General features: G+C 43.3%; 1 protein-coding gene across 3 annotated transcripts in view; it reads left to right on the top strand.

The window, feature by feature from the left end:
* Positions 1-2,248, top strand: part of SNCAIP (synuclein alpha interacting protein) — a 95,000-nt gene extending 92,752 nt beyond the window's left edge. For all 3 annotated transcript variants that reach the window (XM_063422010.1, XM_063422008.1, XM_063422009.1), the window contains one exon: positions 1,678-2,248. In XM_063422010.1, the coding sequence (XP_063278080.1) occupies positions 1,678-1,683 (6 nt within the window). In that variant the 3' untranslated portion in view covers positions 1,684-2,248. The remainder of the gene's footprint in view (positions 1-1,677) is intronic.
* Positions 2,249-26,038: the final 23,790 nt, after the last annotated feature.

Genomic DNA, 26,038 nt, shown 5'->3' with positions numbered 1-26,038 from the left:
ATAAAAATTCTGAAAACAAATTTTAGAGCCTGTCCTTTATGGCAGGGAGAGAGGTTTTGTTTGTCTCCACAGGTACAGACTCTAAGAAAGTTCCTGCAAAAGAAGTTGAGTCACAACTACAAAAGAAGAAAGGAGAGCAGAACACACCTCAAGAAGAGCATGCAAAAGGACCCAGAGTGACCACAGACTGTGTCTTCAAAAAGACTTCTGCATTTTGACACAGCCCAGCACTATAGACACTGAAATACGTTTGAAGCAGAGACTTAAGTTTTATAAAAGTTGCACTGTTAAAATTTCTGAAGTTATTATTGTCATGTCAAAATTGTTCGTTGTTGTATGTTAAAAGTTATTATCAAATCTTTATGTAGAAGAAAAAGAAAATATAGTTCACTTGAAAAAATCTCCCCAAACAAAAAGTAAAATAAGATTCATATGTAATTTGAGACTAAATATTAATTTTGAAAGATTGGCTAATAAAAAGAAAGTACCAAATTTAAAATTTTGTAATCCATAAAACTACAGCTTAACTATAAACCAAATTGTTAAATAACAATAAGTTATTGACACAATCACAATTATGAACAAAAGTGAGAATTTTTCAAAGTAACTATTTCTTTTTTTTTCTTTTTTTAATATGATTTTACAGGGTGAGATGTAGTCGTGCATTTCTGTACCCGAGCAGGTGTTTCCATATAAGGAAGTGAAGCTAGAATTTTCTATAGCCTGCTCACTGTAATTGGCTTGGTCCCAGCACAGACACAGTGATAGGACTTTAGAAGTGCACCTCAAAGTCTAGTGTCCATCTCATTGGGCCAAGAGCCAAAAAAGCCCACCTAGACCATCGAGTACTAAAGGGCCTGCATAAGGGTACACGAGGCTTTTTGGGAGTGCCTTAGCCTGTGTAGCTTTGCTTGGTACACGGTGCTCGGCTTATCTCTTTTCATTTTGTAACGTTTATTATTTTTCCTGTTATTAAAACTTTATTTTACAAAGCATATCCTGGGAAGCCGTCTCGCTATTTTATTAAGCCATTTCTCCGCTGGCTGGACCCTCGGAGTTATCGGGAGAAATCTCGATAGCTCCGCAGTAGTAATAACTAAATGTGAGGCTCTTAACGGGTTTGAAAATTACCATGGACTGGATGCTTAGTCAACAAGCAGTTGGAAGGTTAATTGAAGAGAAGGGGAACATTCCTGGAATTCAGAACAAGAGCATATGAAAGGAAGTGAAGAAAATGAATGCTACAAATACGTTGTGCTTAATTTTTCTACTCTAATTGGCAGGCTGACATTCAAATCTCCTGCACAATAGATAGATAGGTTCATTTCTCTCTGATTATTAATGGGGGCAAGATTATTCTATTACAGGCAGAGTCAGAAACCGATAGGATATGTCTAATGTTGATTACAGTGGATCTTTCTGTCACTTTACTTTTCTGTAAAGTACAAGGAATTTTTTGATATACCGTGCATTATTACCAGAACGTGACACCAGCACACTAATTAATGCTGTGACTTGAAAAGCTCCTCATCATGTCTAGAAAAATAAGCCCAGAGAGAAAGATTAATTCAGATTTCAGTACATACAAAGAGAACAAAAAAGGGTAAATAAACACATTGCCAACTCCTTTATACTTCTAGTGTACCACTGAGTAATTTTCTCCTTTTTTTTCTCCAGGCATGATGACATCAACTGGAAAACCCAGAAATCTGACACTCAAAAGAGTACTGAAGAGCCAGAGCTGCAGGAATTCTTCCTCTAAACCATGTCTTGATGTCTCACTTAGTTTGAAATATTTGAAATATAGCCTTTTGAAACACTAGTATGAGACATATCCCTCACCAGCAAAACAGCAGCTGTTAGGATGCCTTAATTTGTATCAGTTAGACCATATACAAATCTTTTTTTATGATATATGTGTATATGTAACTTGTTTGTAAGCTGTGCTGTGTAAAGGCATGGGTGAGCAGAAGTAACAATTTGAAAATTGTTATGACACTTGCAACCTCCAAAATGTTTGTTAGGCCACAGAACACATTTTGTACTTTGTGTCTTGCATGGATATATTGTCATATGTCTTTATTACCCTTTGTCAACAGTATATACTGTCAACGTTTCATCCAGGACTCTGCCTGCGCAGCTCCTCAGTGAGATCAAGGCAAAAGCATTGATTTTCTTTTTTTAGTATTGTTTGTCTGTTGTTATTTCTATTTTTTGTAAAAAGGAAATAAAGATGGTGTTAATAGGACACACTGAGTGCAGATACTTCCTATAATTTGTTCCTCTTTTGAGTTTTAAGTTTTTTATTGTTCTTTTTGATGTTCATTTGATAATTAGACAATATCCAGTTTCTGGATTTTGGTCAAATAGTTGTGTCACGAGTTGCTCTAATGTTTAGTAGTGCTTTGTCAGCTTTAAAACGTGTAGAAATAAAAAGCGTAAATGCAATTTTAAGTTACCAGTTACTGCTACTTGGCAAACACTAGCAGTGTGCTCAGCTTTGTTAAGTTATTGCATAATCTGCTGAAACTCTAGTCCACGTTCTCTCAAAGCTGTCATGATCCTTTTATTGAATGTTCTTTTGACTTTTAAGAGAAAATGAATTAATTTGCTTTGTTTCTGGTAAACTATGAGTGCATTCTTCAATTGTGTCCCACGGCACAACATCCAAAAGGAGACTACTAGGCAATCTTTACTTGTTACATTTATTTCTGGCAAATATGTGTGTATATATTTGCTTTATTTTGATTATGTTGATTTATTTCCATTTGAAGACTGCTGCAGTTTGCTGAGAAAGACCAAAATTCATGAGGATTTATTTTGCTGACTGTTCTAATAGAACACAGGGAAGTGAAAGAAAATTTGCCAAGGAAATTTTTTATTTGAGACAAAGACAGTAATAGAACCATGAAGTGGTTTGGGCTGGACAGGACCAATAGACCATTGAGTTCCAACCTCCCACTAGTGGGCAGTGACATAAAAATTATGATATTCTGATCATTAAATTCCTACAAATGCAGAACTAATAACTTAATACTTAATTAAGTACAGTGGTGTTGCTTTCTGTGCAGATTCTCTTGCCTTTTTTTTGTGTTTATCTTGACTGTAGGGCTTCATTTATGTTCAGTGAGGAGAGAGAAACTTGATTCATCCTACCTATTAGAGATGCCTTATTTGCCAGGAGAACCTGCTAGTCCCTTCCTACTTAATACAGGGGTGCTGAGACAGTAAAGCTATTGGAATCGTTACTTACTATTTTGGATGCCCTTAATTAGGTGTGATAAATGTCTTTCTTTGTGCTATTCTTCAGAGTGATGTCACATTTGGCCACACAGGTTGCATGGACCAAGATGGCTGAATGCTGCAGGGAGCCTGTTTGTAGGCCTTGGGCAGGCACAGAGTACTCCTGGATAATACAACTGAGGCATCAGAAAAACAAACAAAACACCACAAACAAAAACAAACCAACAAACCAGCCAACACGCAGATACACACGAAAACCCCATCCCAAAGCCCAAACAGTATTAAAAAATAAAAGTGTGCACTTGCAGAAATGAATTTCAGAAATTCTTTCCCCAGTTCTTATCTGCCACTTGGCAGCACTCTGATTTTTTAGCTGAAGTGATAAACCTAGCGCTCTAGCTGACCTGTTTAAAGAAACAACCAAACCTCCAAAAATATCTGCAAGCCAGGAACAGCAAATACCTCTAGCTGGGCCTCCTGTCATCTGTGTACATGTGAAAAATCTGAAAGCAAAATGAGAAGAGACACATGTGCTGCAATTGCCAGAGTGGTGAAAGAGAGCTAAAAAGGAGAGATTCTGTGTCTGGTAGAAGGGCTTAAAATAAACTGGCAACTTGCATTTTTGAGTATGTTAAGAGAGTTGCCCATATTTATGTGAGTGGCAGAAGCAGCAATCCTGCTGGGTGATCTTGACTGACTGGAGATGTGTAAAGTCTGCCACAGTCTGTAGTACCTAGCTGAAGCAGGAGATAAAACTGAATTTCAGTGAAAGGATTTAAAGTGGACCAAGATGTAAATATTGTCAAACCCTGGAAATAAGAAACTGCCTGCTCTAGAGACTGGGGATTTAAAAGTTAAAAGTTATCTCTGCAATGTAGTAATTTCTAAAGTATATTCTTATACAGCACGTGGAGAAGCAAATTATGCAAGTATCCTAGGGCAATGCAGATTACTACATGAGAGAATATGGTGCCAGGAGAAGTTTGGGGCTCCTGAGCACATTGCTACAGAACGATATTGTGGGGCAAGGTAGTGCAGAAGAGAGGCCAGGTTGATGTAAGCATGAAAAGTAGTGTCTGGAAGGCTTAAGGCGAACTCGTGTTGTATAAACTGCTGATTTTATTGGTCCTAATTTGTAGTTTCTTTCCTACCCAGGGCCCCAAAGCCTGCACATGGTACACTGTGATGTCATGCCTGTTAGAGAAATGCTGATTCTGTGATCTTCAGCTGGCTGATGCCTGTGTGCTTTGCATATTTCTAGCCTTAGCAGCTAATAAATCCAGGTGCTGTTACTCCTTCTGTTTAGTTTCTAATCCTCCAAGCATATCCCTTCTGGCATGAGTCTAAGTCAGGCTTCTGTCAGCAAAGCATAAGCATTTCCCAGAGGCAGAAGAGATGGTCAGGGAATTTCCACCAAACCTCTTCAGAAAATACTACTTATCCAAAGCTTTTGGCAGGAATGTAAACCCCTTATGATAACAGCTCTTGCATAAAAGATTCTCCATCCACTCAGAAATTTTTGATCAAAGAAGTCAATGATTTGCTAATGAACCAATGTGTGTCCTAGTAAAACTGTACCTATGGACACCACAGAGGCAAAGAGTAATTTTTTCATGATCTGTCACCCAGAAGATGTCAGAATAAGCCTCTCAGTGTTTATCCTGCAGTTCTGTATCAAAGGTGATAAACAGGATGGCAGAGAGCAATAATGAATTCCCAATTTCAGGTAATCTCTGAGTCCTTTTTTGAAAAATGAAAATCATTTGCTAAGAGCCTTGTGCTTTTTTCATGGTTGACTGATTTATTTGGTTCTGGTATTTGAGACAGATAGCATATGGATACACATGCAGCATCAAAACTGCATGAAGTGGTTCTTAATTTCATCAGCAGAATGGTGGGCTGTGCTTTGTCCTGCATTAGTAGAGTAGCATTTTCATAATATTCCTTTTATTTGCCTTTCAGCATCCAAGTTAGATGTTAAATACATTGGTTTAGTAAGGTATTAATAAATAAAATAACTGTAGTCAGCATAGTTGTATGAAGTGGATGGAAGAGACTAGGTAGACAGTTTAGATTTAATATTCATTTCACTGTAACTGTCGTTTGGAAACCTTTTTGTAACACCAAGCTGGCATAAGATCAGTAGCATAGCAAAATATGACTGACAGTAAAAAAAAAAAAAACCACTCCAGCATCACTTATTTATAACAAAATGGTAGCTGTCTCAGAAATATGCTCTGTCAGAGCTGATTTGTTGCATGTGTCATCACCTACCATCAGAAGAAACGTCAGAATATGATCTTGCAACACTAGTCAAAACTAAAGTAAAAACGTCAGCACATCATATGCCAGGTATGAATTAGTGGATTAGTGAATGGATCTCAAGATGAGACAAGATAGACCAAGACTCACCTCCTCATATGCTTGAAATATTTCTTATCCTTTTAAACACCTACTTGATGAAAAATCAACAGAAAGATTTGTTTACAATGTAGTTCCTGCATTTGTAGCATGAAAGTGCAAGGTTTAATTGTCTGTCATAAAATGTTTTTTTCAATGACATAGTAGGAATAATTTCTGGAAATATATTTCATTTCCTATTGTAAGTTCCAAAATGTTTTTTCCAACTGTACATCAGCTATGCCCAAGTATGGGCTGTTACTTCGTTTGCTTTTGTATATTTTTTTCTCTGCATTTTGAGGTTAGAAGTGAGCAAACAGTTGTGCAGGAGAAGTACAGCACTTTCCCTGTAACCAAAATACCTTTCAGACACAGAACTACGGTGAGCACTGTATGCCCAAGTGTAAAAGCCCAGGCGGGGGATTACCTACAGTTCATCCTCTGCCTCTGTACAGTATCACTGCCCTATCACCTTCTTGCAAAAACCAGACATACTATTCACTTTTACTTGTACCCATACAACTTCACTATTACTTGTACCCATCTTTTCTTCATTATAGTAGCCACTCAATATGTAACTTTGATCCAAGTATCAGAGACTTTGGACAGGAGAAATGAGATTGGTTCTTAATATGCCACACAAGGTCTTCCAAGTAAAGAAGGGTGCTACGTACGCAGCAACAACCACCCATCCTCTTTGTGCATATTTAGTAATGCATCACCACTTTTCCATATACTCCAGATTTTGTAGTGTGGATGGCTTTTGTCTAACATATATGGTCAGCTGTAAATAATAGCTCTAGCCATCTGTTTCCTGGAGAACAGCTGCAGAGTCACTTCCTTTCCCACTCTTAACAGGTGTTTTGCCAGTGTGCATGCTGGCAGGCAGTGTACAGGAAGAAGGAAAATAATTATTCAGGGTATATTTGGGAAACTGATAAGAAATCCTGATGCTGTTAGAACACAGAGCTAGCTTTTATCTTTGTTTTCAGAAGGCAATACTTCTCCAAGAAAAGAAAATCATGTGGGTCTGGAAGTGAGGGGGAAAGGCCCAAAAGGAGTTTGCCCTCTTTCCTGTTCAGATGTGAATGTAGCCTTACATTTAACAGGGTATGGAAAAACTGCAGCTTAGGGACAAATTCAGGTCCTTTGCAGTTCAAAAAGCTGTGGCCTGGCCACGTACTTATGTGTTTGCATACGCATGCAAATGTTAAGACAAATGTCTTCCAGTACACAGCTAAAAAGGAGAATGGAAAAAATGACCTTCCTCACTGGTCTGCATATTGTCTACTAGGAGCAGAACAAGAAGCAGTAAATATAGAATTGTAGCAAAGGATATGGAGGTCATGTGTTAGCAAAACTTTCCACAAGTAACGATAGCACTGGAAACAATAGCCAGGGAGAAGATGGGAGAGAGCTGTAATTAGAGGATTTGAAGAACAGGTGGGAGAAGCAACTGTCAGAAATGACATGCCAGCAACAACCATCAGAAATGCCATGAGGCAGACAGCTGGACTTGGATGGCCTCCTGAGATCCCTGTCAGGCGGTTCTCCTTTAATGGGTCTGTGATTCTGCTGTAACAGAATCTGCTTTAAAGGGAAAACTGTGAGGTCTTCACACCTCATGACTTTTATAGCACTGTCAAAACAACCAACAATTCTGTGAGTGGTCCATGACATGGCATTTATTTTCTGAGAGCACTGGTCAGATAAGATTCACCTGCAGGTTTGCTGGGGAATCAACTAAGTGACTTAACTCTAAGCTTTCTTGAAAATGTCTACCCAAATGTGACATCTTCTAAAATACTCTTCTGGTCTTTTAAGATAAAATCCTCTTGTTCAGTGCGATGCCCAGTTTTCGCTGGGCACCAGGATATACAAGCAAAGGTTTATTTACAGGATTCTCAGGTTTCACTGTACATGCAGTAGTGGCACAGAGTAAATGGAGCTCAGGTGTCCAAGAAGGCCAATGGAATCCCGGGCTGCATTCGGAAGAGCACTGCCAGCAGGTCAAGGGAGGCAATCCTGCTTAGCACTGGTGAGGCCTCACCTGGAGTGCCGTGTCCAGTTCTGGGATCAGCACAAGAGAGACATGAAGATCCTGGAGTGGGTCCAGTGGAGGGCTACGGAAGGGAACTGAAGCCCCTCTCATAGGAGGAAAGGTGGAGGGAGTTGTTTAGCTGGGAGAAGACACAACTGAGAGAAGTTCTTATCAGTGTCTGTGGGTATTTGAAGGGAGCATGTCTAGAGGATGGACCAGGCTCTTCTCAGAGGTGCCAAGCAATAGGACAAGGTACACTGGGCAGGAACGGGAGCACAGGAAGTTCCACCTGAGCAATGTGGAAAGCTCTAAGGTAAGGATGACTGAGCACTGGAGCAGGCTGCTCCGAGAGGTTGTGGATGCTCCTCTGTGGAGATATTCAAAACATGTCTGAATACAATCCTGAGTAATGTGCTCTAGGGATCCCTGCTTGAGCGGGGAGCTTGGACTAGCAGACCTTTAGTGATGTCTTTCAGACCTAAACATTCTCTGATTCTGTGATGGTTTATAGAGGGTTGAACAGTCCAGCTTTTATTAAAGGGAAGAATCTTGAGCGGCAGCTAAAGGTACATGTTTTGGTGAAGGGAAGCCGCCACTGCCCAAGTGAGTTAGGAGAGCAAGTGTGGAATGAGAGAATGGAGATCCTGGGACTGATCTTGTCCTGTACTTGGCACTCTTGGTTCCTTTCCCTGTTGTTCAAACATGGATTCTGTCATTCTCTTCCTGGACATATGTATAAAAAACGCATCTTAGATAAATTAAAAAAAAAAAAAGTCCTTCTAGCAGCACAGGAAAATGTTTTGCCATTCCAGTGATAGGGTCAGTTCTTTGGTATTAACAGGGCACAGCCCTTGGCAAAGGGCTCTTTAAAGCCAGAGTTGCTGCTGATAGTGGCATGTTCTGGGAGAAGAGGACAGAAGCATTGCTTTATAAGGTACTCAGGCCTCTCACTGAGCAGTAGTCACTATGACTTGCACTGGCCTAACACCTTCAAAGTGGCAGGAGTGCTGCTGCCCTACAAACTGTCTCCTTTACTAGCAATGGGAGGAAGGCCTGTGCAGAAAAGAGCTGCACCATAAAAGTGCATGTGTAAAACAGGCTGTTGGTAGTTTTGCCTGTTTTTCAGAGGGAAGTGTTTGTAATTTGCCACTGGGTGTATTTGCTGCAGGACATACTAGCTCCCTTGGGTACCCCATTCTGCAGTGCACTCACATGCTGCAGTGCTCAGTGTTTCCTGTTGGTGTCAGGGGATGATTCACTGATGTTGCTCAAGAACTCACTTGGCATTACACAATACGATGCTGATTAGATCTGTATTATTCCAGGTCCTTTATTTACAAAGCAAAAAAGTACATCAATCAGACAATTCTTTTATTTCCTGGAGCATGACATCTGACAGTTCACCTAGAGGAGACAATAAACTTCCTCTTACCATGAAGATTTAAATCCCAAAACAGGTCTGAAGCAGCTCTATTTGTGTGAACTACTTTCTGAGACACTTGATAGTGAGAAAATCCTTTGTGTACGCTTTACAGATGATGCTACACATCACAATGGTCCTTGGATTTCTGAAAATCTTAACAGAAGAAATATCCTCAAAATCTATAGCCTGTAATTTCTGGCTCCACTGGGAATGCATTTGCAAGAAATAATTTTACATGCATTGCTTTTCAAATAGTACAAACAGCACAGTGGGCAAAGTGCTGACTGGTCTCACCTAGAAGTCTCTTGGATGTCTCAACATCTTAAATGTGTTTGCCTGATATGTTCCTGGGCATACTCTCCTAAGTGGCTTTTCTGAAGCTGTTTTCCCTCTACTGTTTTCCCTCTCTATGGGATAGAAAATAGTCAAACATATTCATGAGCAGCTCTGATTCTGTTACCATCCAGTGACATCCAGTGTCAGCACTGAGGATAATTTTTGCCTGTTTTTAGTAGAAAAGCTATATGTCTTCACAAACCTTATAGTACTGAAGGCAAGTGCTTTAAAGTGTACTTCAAAGCATTAAAAGAAATTAAGAACAAAGATTGCTACAAAGAAATCTCATTGTAGATATTCACACTGAAAGCCTTGCTGTCTTCATATGAACAAGCTAAGCATATGCTGAAACAGACCACAGTAAAAGAAACAGGAAGAAAATCCTTTTTATATTCTAGCAATTAAAAGCCCCAGACATTCTCCTTGCTTTTTATTTTGCTTTTAAACAAACATTAAATACTTACATATTTCATTAGACAGTGCTAAATAGGCAAAATATTCATCTGGACGTCAAATGCATATGCACGTTTTGATTTAATCTAAGGTTGTGTTTATGAAAGTCCTCTGTGGGAGAAGTAGTGAACTTGCTCTTTCAGAATTTCTGGTTTTGTTGGGTAGAGAAATTCGTCACATGACAAATAGTAGGCATCTATAGGGAGCTATTTCAATGCCTATTTCAGCCTTTTTCCTGAAATACAGGAGAGACTTGCACTTCCACATGAAATTTTTAGACCATAATCTTTGTTTAACATGTCTGTAATCTGTTCTGAACAGCCTTTAAAACTAGACTGGACCATATCCAGCAGAGACTAAGGAAAAGAGAGTTTGGTGTTGATTAAAACCAAAGCAGCTAAGCCACGTGGAGATTTCCATGTCTCTTAGATAAGTGCTAGGCAGTCGAGGCCCCCTCATGCTTCTCCTGTAACTGCACCTTTTGAAACAGTTGGAAGCCACCTTCTTCAGGACTATTAAGTTAGGTAGGGGAAGACAATGAATTTGTTCTGCAAGTAAAGAGAGTACAGAATTTCAGAAACAGGAGAAATCGATTTCTACAGAAATTGATTTTTCATTCCTACCCTTGTCCTCTAAGTATGCTCATGGATGTGGATAGGTACACACTCTTTTGTACGTATATGTATGTGTATGTACATATACATACACTCTTGTGTATGTATATGTTTATATGTAAATGTATAGATATACATCAGAAGATTTTAAATTTTCACGGAGATAAAACACAAAATATAACTTGTCAGCTACTGTTAAACTAACAGATGTTCTTTGGCATTTTATTTTCTTCATCTAGATTTATGGAGCAGAACATATGTCAGTCAAACACTGCCTATTCAGGCAGTGAATAATAACAGTAACTTCAAACCACTGGAAGAATGCCGTGCAAGGCATTAGGGAGCTATTTAAGAAATACTTCACATGAAAGTCTCTTTAGGAGCCACAATTCTCCTAATGATATATTTAGAACTTGACTCAACATGGCTTGGAAAGATTTTACATACAAACTTTTAAAAAGACAAGTTCAAACCATTTGTACTGAAATTCTATTTGAAACTCAGTAACTGCAAAGTCATATGTCAGTAGTATGATAATCCAATTAATAACTATCCTCAGAGTAGTATTTTCTGTATTCCAGCTGCTTTTTTTGTGCAACACAGAGTCCAGCATGCTCCAGGTTTTAAAGCATAGTCTCTAGCATTTTCTCTAGCTTCAGGCACTAAAGGATTACAGGAACATTTTTCAGCAAACTGTTGACAAAATGCAGGGACGAAGCTGTTACAATACAAGGTATGTAGGTAAGAGTGCAGGTACTGTTTGCATGCAGTCGTTTGGATTTTGAGTGGCAAATGAACAGTGTCCTGTGTGTAGATCACAAGTGCCAGAAACACTTCATGGGGAGTCCGGCAGCCCTGTGGCCTTGCTGATCACCAGAGGGAGACAGAGCGTGTAACATTTCAAGATAGTGCTGAAAGTGGCAAGCAATGCTGAAGGTAAAGGTAGCACGAGATTGGGCAAGTTTCATAAACAGTGACAAATATGAAAAACAATGAGACTTCACTGGTCTGCTCTGTTTTCTTTTGAGTGGACATGCATATGACAGGAGACAGATGCGTGACTTCATACCAGCACAGGACAAAATATTTCTGAATATAGGCAGACTTACTAGTAATCATTTTGTTTTATTCTAAGTTAATGAAAGACATATGTAAACGCAAATGGTTTTCTGAAATCAGCACAGAAGCATGTGCATATATGCTTTTTGGGGTGCTGCCTTGTTGAGAGAGAATGAAAGGGATGTTTGAGACCCCATCTTCAGACCTGAGGGAACCTGTTGTTGTTAAAAAGGTCATGTCTACAATTACATTTAATCATCTCAAAACTTCTTCATATGATGTAAATTTTGTTGGTGAGAATACTGAGAAGTGCATTCTCTTTTATAGCCACAGTTCTTGTAATTAACCTGTGTTACAACAAGGCTGTAAGGATAGCAGAGGTGACCTCTGCCTGACACCAGCAGAGCAGTGAGATCATCCTGCGGATGATGAACTCAAGCTTTTACTGTTTCATCAGCCAAAATAATGATTTAGAAGTCTAAAGTGTCTGTAGCAATGACTGTTGGAAAAAATCTAGCAGCCAAAAATCATGGTACTGCTCCAGGCAATAGACCAGCAGGTCTCAGAGGCCTCATAATTACCTGGATGAGATGGCTTCTCACAGGTCCCATAGCTAATCAACATCCTCTGCTCTGAAGAACTTGCATTTGCTAACTGCCTATGTGGCCAAATTACTTCATTCTGCTTTCTATCTTACTTTATTGATAGGAAAGGAAAAACTGGCAACTAATGATTTGCAAGTAGTTGGGCTGTCAGACAGTTTTTCCCTGAAAGCCCATTCAGTGTCATTTCCCTGACATGTGTTGGAGCAAAACCATTCTGTAATGTTCAGGATAATGTGAACTCTCCAGCATTCTGTATTCCAAAACACACACAGAAAATCTATCATTTCTTCTGTGTACCACCCATGATTGCAGGAGGAATGGATTGCTTACACAGCACTCATTTTAAGTTACCAGGTACGAAGAGTTTTTATCTGTTCAAACACAGTGGTATGAAAAGTTATTTAAAGTATAGGGGAGAAGAAGGAAAGACACTGAAGCTTCCGAAGCACAGCAAGGCAAAAAATATATTTTTTTAATCAGATAACTCTTTTTTTTCTGTTCAAAATAGCACCTTCATTTATGGCTGTGGCCTTGGCTCATTTTGGCTACTGCAACTGTTTTAAATTTAGTGTGGAAAAAGTGTCCCACCTGCCAGTTTGATAAACCATTTCTTTTGTGGCACTGAAGTTATGCCATTTCTTGATCAGTCAGGCCAACAGTATTACCTTGTTGTTATTGTTTGGGTTTGGCTTTACTGAAAGTTTTTCACATTTAAAAATAAGCTGAAATAGATAAACAGACACATAGTGTTCTCTTGTTCTACTTTCTCTCAGATATGTCAAGTTGGTACAGGTTCTCACTAGTTATAGAATGAATTCTGTCTAGTGGCCAGAGAAAAGAAGCCATATATATTTCTACAGATAGGACATGCTCTCACACGAGTATTATATAATTATATAATGTGAGTATTACTAGAACTGGAATTTACTCTGCTAGTGCATGGTTTGCTCTGGGAAATTTCTCTGTTACTGCAAACAGAAACCTAAAACAGGAGAAAGGCTTATTCAATAAACCAAAAGCCTAGGATTACATCTATTTTGAGCACCCATTTTAAGATCACTCTAGAAAACATGTGACTATTTTTTTTATTTCATCATGTCTTTTCCTCCTTTATTTAGTCATTTACACAGTATCCATCATGATAAAATTTAACCATCTGTACTATGTCACATGAGCCAAATATTCCTTCTAATGAAGTTCCTTGGGAATATTGTCATTAATTTCCAGCTATAAGGGGAATTTTTCCCAGTGTTTAAGTAATGTCTTTCATCTCCAGAGATCTTCAGAGTTTCTCACATGCTGTGGACCTGCCCCCAGTCATACCTAATTCTTCAAAGAATTAGCCTTCAGTGATGTGATTCAGGTTTTAGTTCAGCACATGCAGTGTTGGGTGTGTATATATAGTGTTTTTATATCAAAAACAAACACGTTTTGTGTGAGTGCTTGGGTCTGTACAAGCACAAAGGCGGGTTGTGTGTTTTAAATAGCCATTATTTAATTTACTGGCAGAGCGTAACACGGGAGAGTCTGACAGGAGGCAACAGAAATATTAACTATTTTGGCTCAAGAGTCAGGAAGATAGCTGAGATCCAAAGAAGAAATTTGATGCTTTTTCACCATCTGCAAAAGGATTTTTCTCAGTTGGTTGGTACAGGCAGCTACAGACCATGAGTGAGCTCATGCCTGTGTCTGTCTCATAGAGCTTCCTGCTGCAGTTGCTGGAAAGCCCATTTTCTCTCTCTGCAGTTTCAGGCAACTTTGTTAAGAAAGGACCATGACAGCATGAAAGTGGAATATATAAGAGCTTCCTGTGAGAGGCCAACTTCCAAAAACTGGTTTTATTCCTTTTATGTGGTCCTTTGACATAGAAAATAAATTGCAATTCAATTGTAATATGAAACTACTAATAACCTTTCCTCAATACCCGTGATTCTTGTTGGAATCTAAACCTCACCAGACACTAGATCCTAATAGCTGCTCAAATTGTACTTTACTTTTGTCTGTGTTCTTTCTCCATTCTTCTTCTGGAGAGAAGGAAGGGTTAAGTCCACATCCTAACAGAGGAGAAATAGTTCTGCCCAAAAGACAAGTCACAACCAAACTATTTAATTGTAAACGTCTCACTGAAGAATTGGTACACGAATGAGACATGACTTCATCCTTTAACCTACATGCTTCACTGGTCTAGGGAACCCTGGTGGGTTTGGCCCGTTTTAGTCATAGTTGTCATGGGAGATCCTTAATGACTTAGTAAAGTAGCTTAAAAAAATCTCCATACAGAATCCAGCATATGGTACATTTATTGGCAAATGTTAATCCCCCTAGGAACAAGTTCTGCAGGAACAAATGATGAATTATGTGGCTTCATAAGCACTCATGTCATCAAATGCACCACTGACCTTTTTACATTTTCTGGGGGATTTTCTGCAGTGTACAGTTTCTCTGGTTTGGAAGTGAAGCAGTTTAACACAGTGTCCTGAAGGAAACAGGTAATCAATAATTTCAGTTTTGGTTACTGTAAAAGGTAAATGAGGCCTGTGTATTTGTTGGGCAAGTAAGCAATACAGAGTTTAACAAAGCTTAAGCAGGGGCTAAGAGAGAACTTGAACACTCACAGTACAAGGACACAAAGTAGACTTGCTTTACAGGAGAAAAGAAGTTAAAAGTAGGCCAAAAAGGCCAGTGTTAAAACACACTGTGTCTAACACAAACAGTACCAGAACAAAAAAAACCAAACCAAACCAAACCAAACCAAACCAAACCAAAACAAAACAAAACAAAACAAAACAAAACAACAACAAACAAAAAAAAAAAAAAAAAAAGAAGAGAGAGAAAGATAATTTCAAGCATGATTTCTGAGGGCAAGAAGATAAACTGGGAAAATACTTCACTACACTGTACAAGTCTGTTATGAATTTTAACACAAGATGGCCACAAGGTAACCTGTAGTTGGCAACCAGCAACCAAGAGGATGGACTCCCATCACAGTCAGTCTGAGACATCATCTGAGTGTGTTGCCTGGATCCTGTGATTATAATTTTGGTCTTGGGCTTGTTTCAAAAATAGAAGGTGAGAACACGAGGCACTGATGAGACAATGAACACGGACCAACCTACCCCTGCCTACGTGCAGCGAAAATTACCTCAACAGCCAGGACTTACACCGGTCGAGTGCTACGTGCAGAAGGGTCGTCACCCACTTCTACGGCCCAAAGCAGGGACTTACACTGATCGGGTACTACGTGCAGAGGAATCTTCACACACTTCTACGACGGTTAAATTACTCAAAGCAAGGACTAACTCTGGACATTAGCATTTGAATGGACCAGGGGACTCTTTCAGGATTTAGTATAAACAAACTTAATGGCCGGTGCTTAGTGGAAACAATGGGAGAAGCGCTGCCAAGGGTGAAATTAAGGGTATTTAAGTTAAGCCTCTAGGTGGGCAAGGCGTGAACCCAGCTAGAGACTCCGACTGCCAGGGTCCATGTCTCTGGGTCACCCTTGGCTTATTTTTTCCCGGGAGAAATTCTGTCAAGTAAGTGTCGCTGTTTGTGGGGTTTTGTTTTTTTATTGCTTAAAATTCTGTAATTTGATTCCAAATTTTGTGATTTGAATTTTTAATAAACCAAATTATTGAATTTGGTAATAAATTGTCCTGGCATTTATAACACCCCCAACAGACTGAATACCATTATTGATGAATTCCCAGAACTAGCACCCAAGGCCAGGGCAGGAAAGCAACATTGAATACGTGGACCACCATTGCCCTTGATGTTATCGTGTCATGAACTGATGTCATAGAATACAATAACAGCACAATACTGATCCCTATCCCTACTCTGAAAAAAATCATTGGGAGGAAATACAGGCAGAGTCAGGCACCACACACACATGAACAGACCATGCAACATTGTGAGCAGTGGCTCCCTACCTAATACAACAAATGCTTAGAACAAAATTGTTTCTGACCTGCTCTGGGCAGATCTGTTATTATCTCAATCTTCCATGCCTCCCACTCAGTACCAAGGAACACTGTCTTGGTTAAGGTCTTGTACTCTACAATTCTCCCTTCTGAGACTCTCCAAACCATGCTTCCTGACTCACCAATTACAAGGAAACAGCAAAATAACTATTCAAAACAGAGTTTAATCTGATGTAATCCTATTTAAAGAGAAAGGTATATGTGGAAACATTATTTTTTCAGTAGGTGATTGTTGTGTCCATGTCCCAAATGTTTCAGTGCCACTGCACGAAGAGGTAAACAAAAGGAAGAATATGGCTAGAGACAGTAGGGAGATTGCTGCTGCACTGCTAAGTAACTGGCTAGGAGCAGTTCTCAATGTGCTTGGGTTTTCCTGTCAGCTGGCTAACGAGACTCTTTCAGACTTTGATAATGATTATAATGATGATTATTTTAATTTGGATCATTATCTACTGCATGAAGAGCACCACAATAAAATCAGTTTCCATGGTAAAACCCCCTTAAACCCGTCCTGTTAAATCAATGTGCCCTGAAAACAGACAAATGCAATTAACATTCCTCATCTGCCTCCTTTTCACATCTTGGATGTCCCCATACAATCCTAAGATGGTACCCCCATCCCTGTTCATTGCTACAGTTAATTGTTCCTATGACGTTGGTTATTACTGCATTCTTACTGTTCTTACTGTTGATTTATTGTTCACTGCTAATGGTACTTGAAGAATGATGACCTATAGTAGGCATTGCAACTCAATAACATTGCATCTGCTTTTAACTTGGGAGGCACCACCACTCCAAAGACAGGGGTCAGATCATGACCGTGGTTCTGGGGTAGGGTGTGGCAGAGGCACCCGCTATCCACACTCTTGGCACTGTCACTAGTGCTGATGCCTTGCTGAGATAAAGATCTTCTGGGTTGTGTTTGGACTGTCCTTTGACTGTGTACAAACCAGGTGACTTTGGTGTGGTGTGTTTTGTTTCCCTCTCCCTTTGGACTGTAGGATGAGAGGCCTGGGAGGTTGCAGTCTGACCCACTGGGGCAAATGTGAGAACCCTGGAGGGTGAAGACATAGTGGCTTGAGAAAGGATCAGACAGACAATCCAGGTAAAGAACATTGGTAAAGACATCCTCAAAGCAACATAGGCCCATAGTTCTGACTTCTTCTGTATGAACATGATCTGTCCATCAATAAATATACGTTGATGGCAATCACTCACTGTGATATGGGCACTGACAATTAGGTGGCACATGTCATGGACCCCTGTGTGACCCACTGTGATAGAGGCACTGTCAAGTGGATGTCATGTGTCATGTGTGACTGTGACATCACACAAGTCACACATGTGTGACATTGTGACCCTTTGTGACCCACCAGGATATGGGCACTTTGTGACCTGTCTCTGTTGCCAAAGCATGTACCACATAACCCTGAAGAGGTGACAACAGGAGAGGAAGGAACAGAGTGGGGCTGTAAGGAGGCCCTGCATAGCCACCTTATGTCTTGCTGACACATATCTTTTCCACTTTTGCAGGACATCTCCCATCCCTGTGGCTGAAGCCCTCAAAGCCCAATCTGCAGCAGGATGGAACGGAGAGAACGTCTGGTGGAGAGAACCCCAAGGATGCCCAGATTGACCTCGGTGAGGGGGAGGAAAGGGAAGGAGGAGGATGATAATGATCAAAGCCCTGATGCTGCTTCAGCACAGCAGCCTGAAGAAGTGGAAGGATTCCAGCTGCAGCAGGCAGGTAAGTGGCCGAGCTGGGCCATCCCATCCACTGTGGACATGCCCAAGGAGAAAGAGGAAATGGGAATGGGGCTGATTCCCTCTGTAGTCCTGCTCCATCCACTGGGCACCCTCAGCCCCAGGCTGCAGCCAGAGAGACAGGGATTGGTGTCCTCAAAAGCCATTGTCTGAGAGCTGGCTCCTGCTGTGTAGTGCAGGGCTCAGCTGTGTTCTCCAACCTCTCCTTCAGTCCCTCAGCCCTGACTGTGCTTGTTTTTTGCCAAATCCAGTTAAGAAACAGCCAGAAGACAAGGAGCACTCCTATTATCGCTTCCACAGAAGTGCACAGGTACTTGCAGACTTCCGTGCCTGGGCTGGACCTGTTGTTGCAGCTCAGCCACACAGTGCTGCAAAGCACTACTCTTTTATCTGCCCTAAAATATTTCTGGACTTTCACAGCCTACTGATCATGAAGACAATACCATCATGGCCCCTGAGGGCATGACAAATGTTCAGTCCTGTGAAGCAGAGGATTATGCTGCCAAGCTGGAGGAGATCATGAGAAATAGCACCTCCAGACCGAAGACAGTAAGTTGTCTATGGCAAGGGCTTGACCAACCAACAAGTGTGTACATTCTCAAACTGGGTCTGCTGGTCATCCAACAGACTACTACAGTATGCTAGAAAACAAAGCACTTCTTGGGGGTAAGCTGGGGAAATGCCTCACTCTTGTGGCACTCCAATTCTGTGCCATGTCTCCTCCAGGTACCGACCGTTGTGAGGGACATTTACCAATGGCTCTCGTACATCACCGATGTATCTGTTGAGCATAGTCTGGATGACAGCCTGCAGGAGATGACCCTTGCACAGCCACATGATGTGGTGGTCACTCTCCTACGGTGTGCCCCATCATGTGACAGGTACAAGGCCTACTGGCTTGGAGGGCTCAGGACTTAGCAGCCTGACAGCCCATCAGCCTATCCCACGTGTGCTGGCAGAAAGAGGGGCCTTTCAGGCCCCTCTGATGCCTTTGTTTCCCAGTCGTGGCATGTCAGCCTGAGCCCCTGCTGCTGTCCTCCTTCCCTGCCCCTCAGGGCACACTCACTTGGCTGTCTGCTACTCGCAGGAGCAGTCGGCTGGGTGCTGCTGCAGAGGGGCAGTGGGCAGAGGCAGAGCTGGTGACCAGCTGGGGACTCTGCAGCTGCCCAGGCCATGGTGTTGTGGCCAAAGGCCCACTGACACAGAATTGTGGGCCTGCAGAGTTGCTGTGACCATGTGGAGGGCGACTGTCACCTCAAGGAGAACCGCGGAGAAGGTGCTGCCAGAGCTCCTCCGTGTGCTGGAGGATTGGCCACTGCACAGCACATCCACCTCCGATATGGATGACTCAGATGTCTTTTCCCTGGCCGTGAGTTTCTGTTCTAAACGCAAGCACATCCTCAAGGGCTGCCTCTGGCATCTCTCCATCCTGTCTCCCTGCCCACTCCCTCCCCTGCCTCACATGGTGCACTAGAAAGCTGGGGTCATGGAGGTGCAGAGGCAGCCAGGTTAGATGCTGCTCCCCCTGTGTCTGCCCTGGCACAGAGACGTCTCAGTGCTGAGCAAGGCCTCTGGCTGTTTTGGTTACTGCAGGCAACCAGAGCACTGTGGCAGATCCTTCACCTGCCCCAGTGTCCAGAGATATTTCTTCTGTACTTCCCTCGCCTCTTTGTGGCCCTGCTCTTCCAAGTTTTTTCCAGTGCAGAGCAGATGCCAGTGGAGGTCAAGGCCTTCTGGAGACGATGCCAGCACAAGCACTGCCTGCCCACCAACCCCAACAGGTGCTGCATTCTGGTCTTCCCATCTCTGCAGAGCCTTTGGAGCTGGGGCTGGGATTCCTGGCATGACCTGGGCTTTGCTCTGCTCACAGATTTGCATTGCTGACCATGAAAGCACTGCTCAGTCACTTTGAGTATGACGATGTGGTGTCTGAAGTTGAACGTGAATGTGGCTGGGACACACTCCTCAACGCTGACACCCACCACCAGACAATGGGTCTTCTGGCCAGGTGAGAGCCCCAATCTCCCTGCTGCAGCCGATATTTCTCTCCAGTCTCTACAGAATGCCTGTGATCATGGTTGAGAGGGCCTTGTCACTGAGGGATGGTGCAACAGAGTGACAAAGCCTTGAAGGACTGGGTGCACTGGAGCAGCCACAAGCCAAAGTGCCAGCGTCTTTGAGCTGGCACTCGTTATGGAACAGAGCAGAGCAGGAGCTCTGTCTGCAGGTGGCCTCACTGAGGACAGCTTGCTGGGAACAGGGAGGGCTCCTGACAGCCTGGGGGACAGGACTGCCCCGTGGGCAGAATGGGTGGGTTTTCAGCCTCTTCATTCCTGAAATGAGCCTGCTGGTGTTCGCCTCCACCTTCCTCCTTGCAAGAGGTGGTGGTGAAAGAAGAGGCCTCTGTGAGTCAGTCTCAGGAGAGGTTTGCCTGCTCTGCTCAGAGTGGACAATGTCTTTTTCCCCTGCCAGGGCAATGCTCAGGATTTCACAGTCCTTGTGTTACCGGATTGCACGGTACCTGTTCAGGCTGCTCCGCAGAGAGGAGGCACGCTGGGAGGTGGCTGCCATGGCCTTCCTTGTTGAGGTGAGCCTGATGGTGAGCACTGCCTTGCTGAGCTGTGTCCCACCACTCTGTCCGCTTGGAGATGTGTCTGCAGGGGAGTCCACTTGGTGATGGAGGGGCAGAGGTGGGCTCTGCTCTGTGCCCTTTGTCCCTTGCTGCTGAGGTGACACTTACAACGCTCTCACTGCTGTGTGTGTTTCAGGTCCTACCTTGCCTTAAGTTAGAGAACTGGGATGTACGCATCCTACAGCTCGTCCAAATCTACCTATGGAGGGAGTGCAGTGTGATGCGTCTCCTGTTGCTCAGATGCCTCATGCTAATGAGCAAGAGACCGTCTATGGTGAGAAGGAGACTGCCCAGCTGAAGCTGTGCAGGCAGCGTGGGGCTGAGTAACACAGTAGCTTGCACTTGGATGGACTTCAGAAGATGGGCAGCTTCTTCCAGCTCTCCTGACTCCCCATTTGCTGCTCAGAGCCTTTGGCTTCTGGGGTCTGAGGCTGCAGCACGGGATTAAACTGCTGGAGTGGTTCTGGCAATGCAGCCTTTCATGGCTTCACAACGTTGCATTGTGTTCCACACAGGCTGAAAACATGGAAAAACTTACTGGAAGCCTCACAGTGGTGCTTAAGGATAAAGACAGAGAGGTGGTGTGGATGACCCTCTCTGTGCTCAGTGAGATGTTCCTGAACAGACATGAGCCAATTGCCAGTTCCCTCGCTCTGCAGCTGTTTGAGGCACTCCTGCCACTCTTTGACAATGTAAAGCCTCTGTGCCACGTCTTCCCACCACTCCCTGCCCCCCACCTCCCGAGAAAACTGTTCCCTTGTGGATTTTCAGTTCCATGCCCAGGTAGGCCTGGAATAGGCAGTGCTGAGGTTCTTGCTCTCTTCACTAGGATGCCAGCCGTGTGCAGCTGCTCTCCATTCGCCTCTTTCAAGCGGTGATGGAGCTGGTAGGGGAAGAGGGAAAAATGACTCTGAACACCTGCGTGCACCAGAGCCTGCTCCCGCTCTTCTTCCACATTTACAATAAGAACCAGTTTGTGGCAGAGGTGAGGATATTGAGCTACTGGTGTGCCTCGTGGCCAGACTCAGCTGCCTTCTGCTCTAATGCCTCAAAGACTGCAGCACTCCTGCCTCCTTCTGGCCTTTCACTGGTCCTGTGACCTGCGATGCTGTGCCACCTCCCAGTCTCTGCTGCTCTGCAGGCCTCTTGGGAAACCCTGCTTCAAGCAACATTATTCCTGAAGAAGTACAGTCTTGCGCAGCTTCTGGAGACAGAAGAGCTGTGGAGGTTTGGCAAGTGCCTGGTAAGGGTGGCCTCAAAGCCCCACACAATGTCTGAACAAGCCCTCTGCCCTCAATACCCACTGTGAGGGGCTGGCAGCTGTGGCTCCTGCCTACTGCTGCACTCATCACCAACAGCCTGCTCCCCACGCACCACTCCCCTCTAGTGTGTGGCCCAGCAGGGTCTTCCCCAGGCTCCTGTGCTTCCCTGAGCCAGGCTGCCAACAGAGCCCCAACCCAGCTGTGTTTTGGCATCAGGACAGCATTGAGACTTCCTCTGGAGTAACCATCTCTCTGCTCCCTCCAACCCAGCTGTTGGCTGGCCATCAGGGGCCTCCATGCACGGATGTCAGTCCTGGATGCAGGGGCCGCCCATCCAAGGAAAAGTGTCAGTGCCAATCCTTCCCTCTGTCCCCTTGTTCTCTCTTCAGCTGGAAGAGGAGAGAGACAGAGTAGATGGGTACCTGCGCCAGTCCGTGATGTACCTGCAGAGTCCACACAAGTCCGTGCGAGAGGCAGCTGTCAGGCTCATTGGTGAGGCAAAACCTTCAGGGCCCCTTACTGCCCCACTGCAGCTTGGCCCCATGCCCAGCAGCACAACTCAGCCCAGTGGCTGTGGTACCCTGACTATGCCTCAGGACCCCTGCCACCCCCTCCCACCTTTGCTTTTGTGCTTTGTACATGGCTCAGTCCTGCCAAGGGGAGGAGTACATGTGGCCAGGCTGGAAGCACTGGTGTTGGGGAGCTGTGCCACTGGGGTGATGACAGGCTTGGTGTCCCTAGTGCTCAGCAGCTGCCACTTGAGCAGGCAGCAGGATCCTCATAGGCTCCAGGTCACCTATAAGGATCAGTGAGAGCAGTGGGATGTCAGAAGGGACAGGTGTGAATGCATGAAAGATCCTGGGCATGGCTCTGCTCTCTCTCCACAAGAGGGGTGGTATGGACAGAGCAGACAGAGATTTAAGGGATACATGAGGTATTCATGGCAAGCACCTTAGGGCTTATCCTCTTCCAGTTCCTTTCTGGGAATGGGAAGATCTGAGAATGGGTGAGGTGGGATAGAGTGGGGCTGCCCTGACAAGAGAGATTCCCAGGGTCCCCAAAGGTCTGGGCTCTGACCTTGTCTCTGTTCCTCTCTGTTCCAGCCCTTCAAGGCACAACAAATAACTTTGTCTCCTCAATTTGTAACCTTGGAACTCGAACCTGGAACTTTTTAAGAACTGCACAGAGAAATCTTTCCTCCAGATCCAGGCTGCTGCAAAACCAGCTCTGTAAGGCACGGAGGAGGTGATCTTCTCCCTTGGAAAATAGCTGGCGTTCTCTCCGCTACAATATCTGGAAGTCCTCGCATTGCTGATCCCAGGAGCTCTCAGGGCCATGTGAATAAAAATATTAGGTGGCTTTTGCTCTCCCAACGCACAGGACAGCTCTTCTCTCAGATCACTTTTCTTCACCCCTTTTAAGGAAACTTTTGAAATGCAACAATAGGCACTAGTTCACAATCGCTTTCCTCGGGCTCCTGCCAGTCAGAGCCCAATCTGCTGCTGGCACAGCAGCCGCACACTGAGCTATCTGCACTGACTATATATCTTAACACTCCCATCTGTGTTTTAATTGAGCATACCTGTAATATATTAAAAGGAAAAAAAAAAGTTTCAAGGCATTTAACCACTGCTCTTACATACTGCCTTATAACAAGTACCAAACTTAACAGAATTAAGGCTAACAAGAATGTCAAAGGCAGAAATATTTATCAATATAAAACCACAAAGGGTCCTCAAAAGTCAGTTGCTGATCAAGAGACTTCTCTATTAGTCTGCCTCAGAACCAGAAGGTTCTGTGAGGGTGGTCGAGTGACAGGCCAGGCCCAGAGGAAGTCTCTCCCTTTCCTTTGTGTATGGTCCCCATACGTGTCACTCACCATCCTAACCCCTCCCAGATTGAAGCCCATTGGTCATCCCCTCCTCACCACCCACTGTACCCCTCTCAATAAAAAGGGCTGTCACAGACCTGAGAGTGGGTCAGTCTGAGAAAGCTCTGGGTGACAAGGTGGCTTCTCCTGACCCCTCACTAAAACCCTTGGATTTACTCGACTGGCTCCTCCCTTTATTCCTCTGCCATTGTCTGCTCCTTGCCATCTGTGCCCTTGACATTTTGTTGGCACCAAGACCCACTGGATCAGCCTGGCTTGTGCCGCTTGCCAGTCCTACCCGCTGCTTGCCGTGGTGCCTGAGCTAGCCTGGGCAGGCTTGGGACTGTGTCCAGAGAGGCACCGCAACAGAACAGCACAGCACAGCACAGCCTTGGAGAAATAAAAACAGGATGTAACTTAATCAAGTGGAAGTCATGCAAGACAGAAGCAGGATGCCAGCTAAGCTCTGCAAGGCTGACAAAGCAGGAGTTACAAACAATATTGTGCTTACTCAAAAGCGAGGGTCGAGGAGCAGCCACCTAAAAAGGACACCAGATATTGAAGACCACAGAAGAAGACCCCCAAAGAACCATATAAGGACTTCCGATAAGGCGTGTGACCATGTAAAATAAAGTAAAACATAGACATGAAGTAAGTGGGGATAGCTAACCATTATGTAAATCAGTGTGTATGATAAAAACTCTGTTTACCCAACACTCAGGGTAATTAATTAGAGAAAGGCTCCTCCAAGTGACCAGCATGCTTCAATAAAGAAATTTTGCTTTCTAATACTCAAAGCTGTTGTAGAAAGTTTCTATCTGGAAAATTCTGATATCATATCTGCTATAAAATGAACACTGATTTCTTTATGAGGGCATCTATTATTCCTCCTGAATAAGTCTTTCTTGTTGGAAAGGCTTCTGCCCAGCCTGACAGCTGGTCTACTATCACCCAGCCAAGCTACAGGTGGCACATCTGCAGGGACTCTTAGCAGTCCCTGAAAAGGGAAATCTGTCGTGGTCACCCTCCTAACTGTGAGTTCAGTCTGTGACTTGAAAACTCACGTCAAGTTGGGAAGCCATTTGTGATTCTCTTTAGTGGTGGCATTCCTGGAGCTGGCCGTATTTTTTACACTTGAATAACTATTGCCTGTGTCCTTCCATGGGATTTATCACGAAACCATCTAGCTAGAGTGACTAAATATTCTTTGTCAAAATTGGTATTCCCCCAATTGTCCACATCCCATCATCATTTCGAGTTGCTTTTTTTCCCCCATTTTATCTCTTCTGTAGAGCAGTCCTTCTCATAGATTGTGTTAGGGTCTATAAAATTTGCCATTTCCTCTGGTCAGCCATCAGTCACAACAGTATAGGATGCCAGGTGATGTGAAAATCCATGTTTTCCCCATAATACCCGTGGCATGACATATCCCAAGAGCACACCAAGAATCTGTATAGAGATGTTCCCTCAATTCCCTCTTTCCATATGTGCATTCCTCTTTGCTGGCAGTGGTTCTGTTTCTGTTACCTGTCCCCAGCTCACCACAGCACACACAGTCTGTTGCTGTCCCTTGTAGGGATGGCAGAGCCATCTGTGAATAGAACTAGATCTGGTTTATGTGAGGGAACATCAGTTAAATCAGTCTGTGCTTTACTTGAAATGTGGATCACTTGATCACGCTGGTGATGTTTTTCTCCATCATCAGGTATTTCTATTAGGTTTCTGGGTTAAAAGTGTTAAGATGTAGTACCGGTGTGTCCATTGTGGTGTTAAAACTTTGGGTTCCTCCTGCTGCTGCCACTGAATTAATACAGGCTGGTGCTCCTGCTGCAACTGTATGTAGTTGAAATCAATCTCTCATGAGGTCCTAATTTCTGCATTGTCTCTCCACTAGATATTCTCTTAAGTTCTCAGTGGTCTCAGTTAAAGACTTAGTCAATTCCCCTAACGTAGGAACCTCTGGATGTCAGATCCCACATATCTGAGAAAACCTCTTGCCTACTTTTGTTATCAGATGTGGGAGCTTAATTATGACCTCTCTTTCTTATCATTTATTGCCCTTTCCAAAAAATACAGACGAAATATTTAAGGTTCCTTTTGGCACAGCTGAAGCATGGATGGAGATGCACTCTGTTCCCTTTCCTCTAGGGCAACACAATCTAGTATTAGAACCTTTCTTTCTCATCATGATTTTCCTATGATAAGTTATGTTCATTTCTAAAAGAGCTGATTCCAGTAATTTTGTATCTTAATTGCAGTGCAATAAGTGCCAAAGTCTCTGCAGATTCAAGGGGCATAACATACCTCCTAAAAGTAAAAACATTTTCTCATTGACAGTTTTAATTGCAGCTTT

The sequence above is a fragment of the Prinia subflava genome, chromosome Z, assembly GCF_021018805.1.
Source record: "Prinia subflava isolate CZ2003 ecotype Zambia chromosome Z, Cam_Psub_1.2, whole genome shotgun sequence".
Classification (NCBI taxonomy): domain Eukaryota; kingdom Metazoa; phylum Chordata; class Aves; order Passeriformes; family Cisticolidae; genus Prinia; species Prinia subflava.
This window is presented reverse-complemented; position numbering and strand designations above follow the sequence as displayed.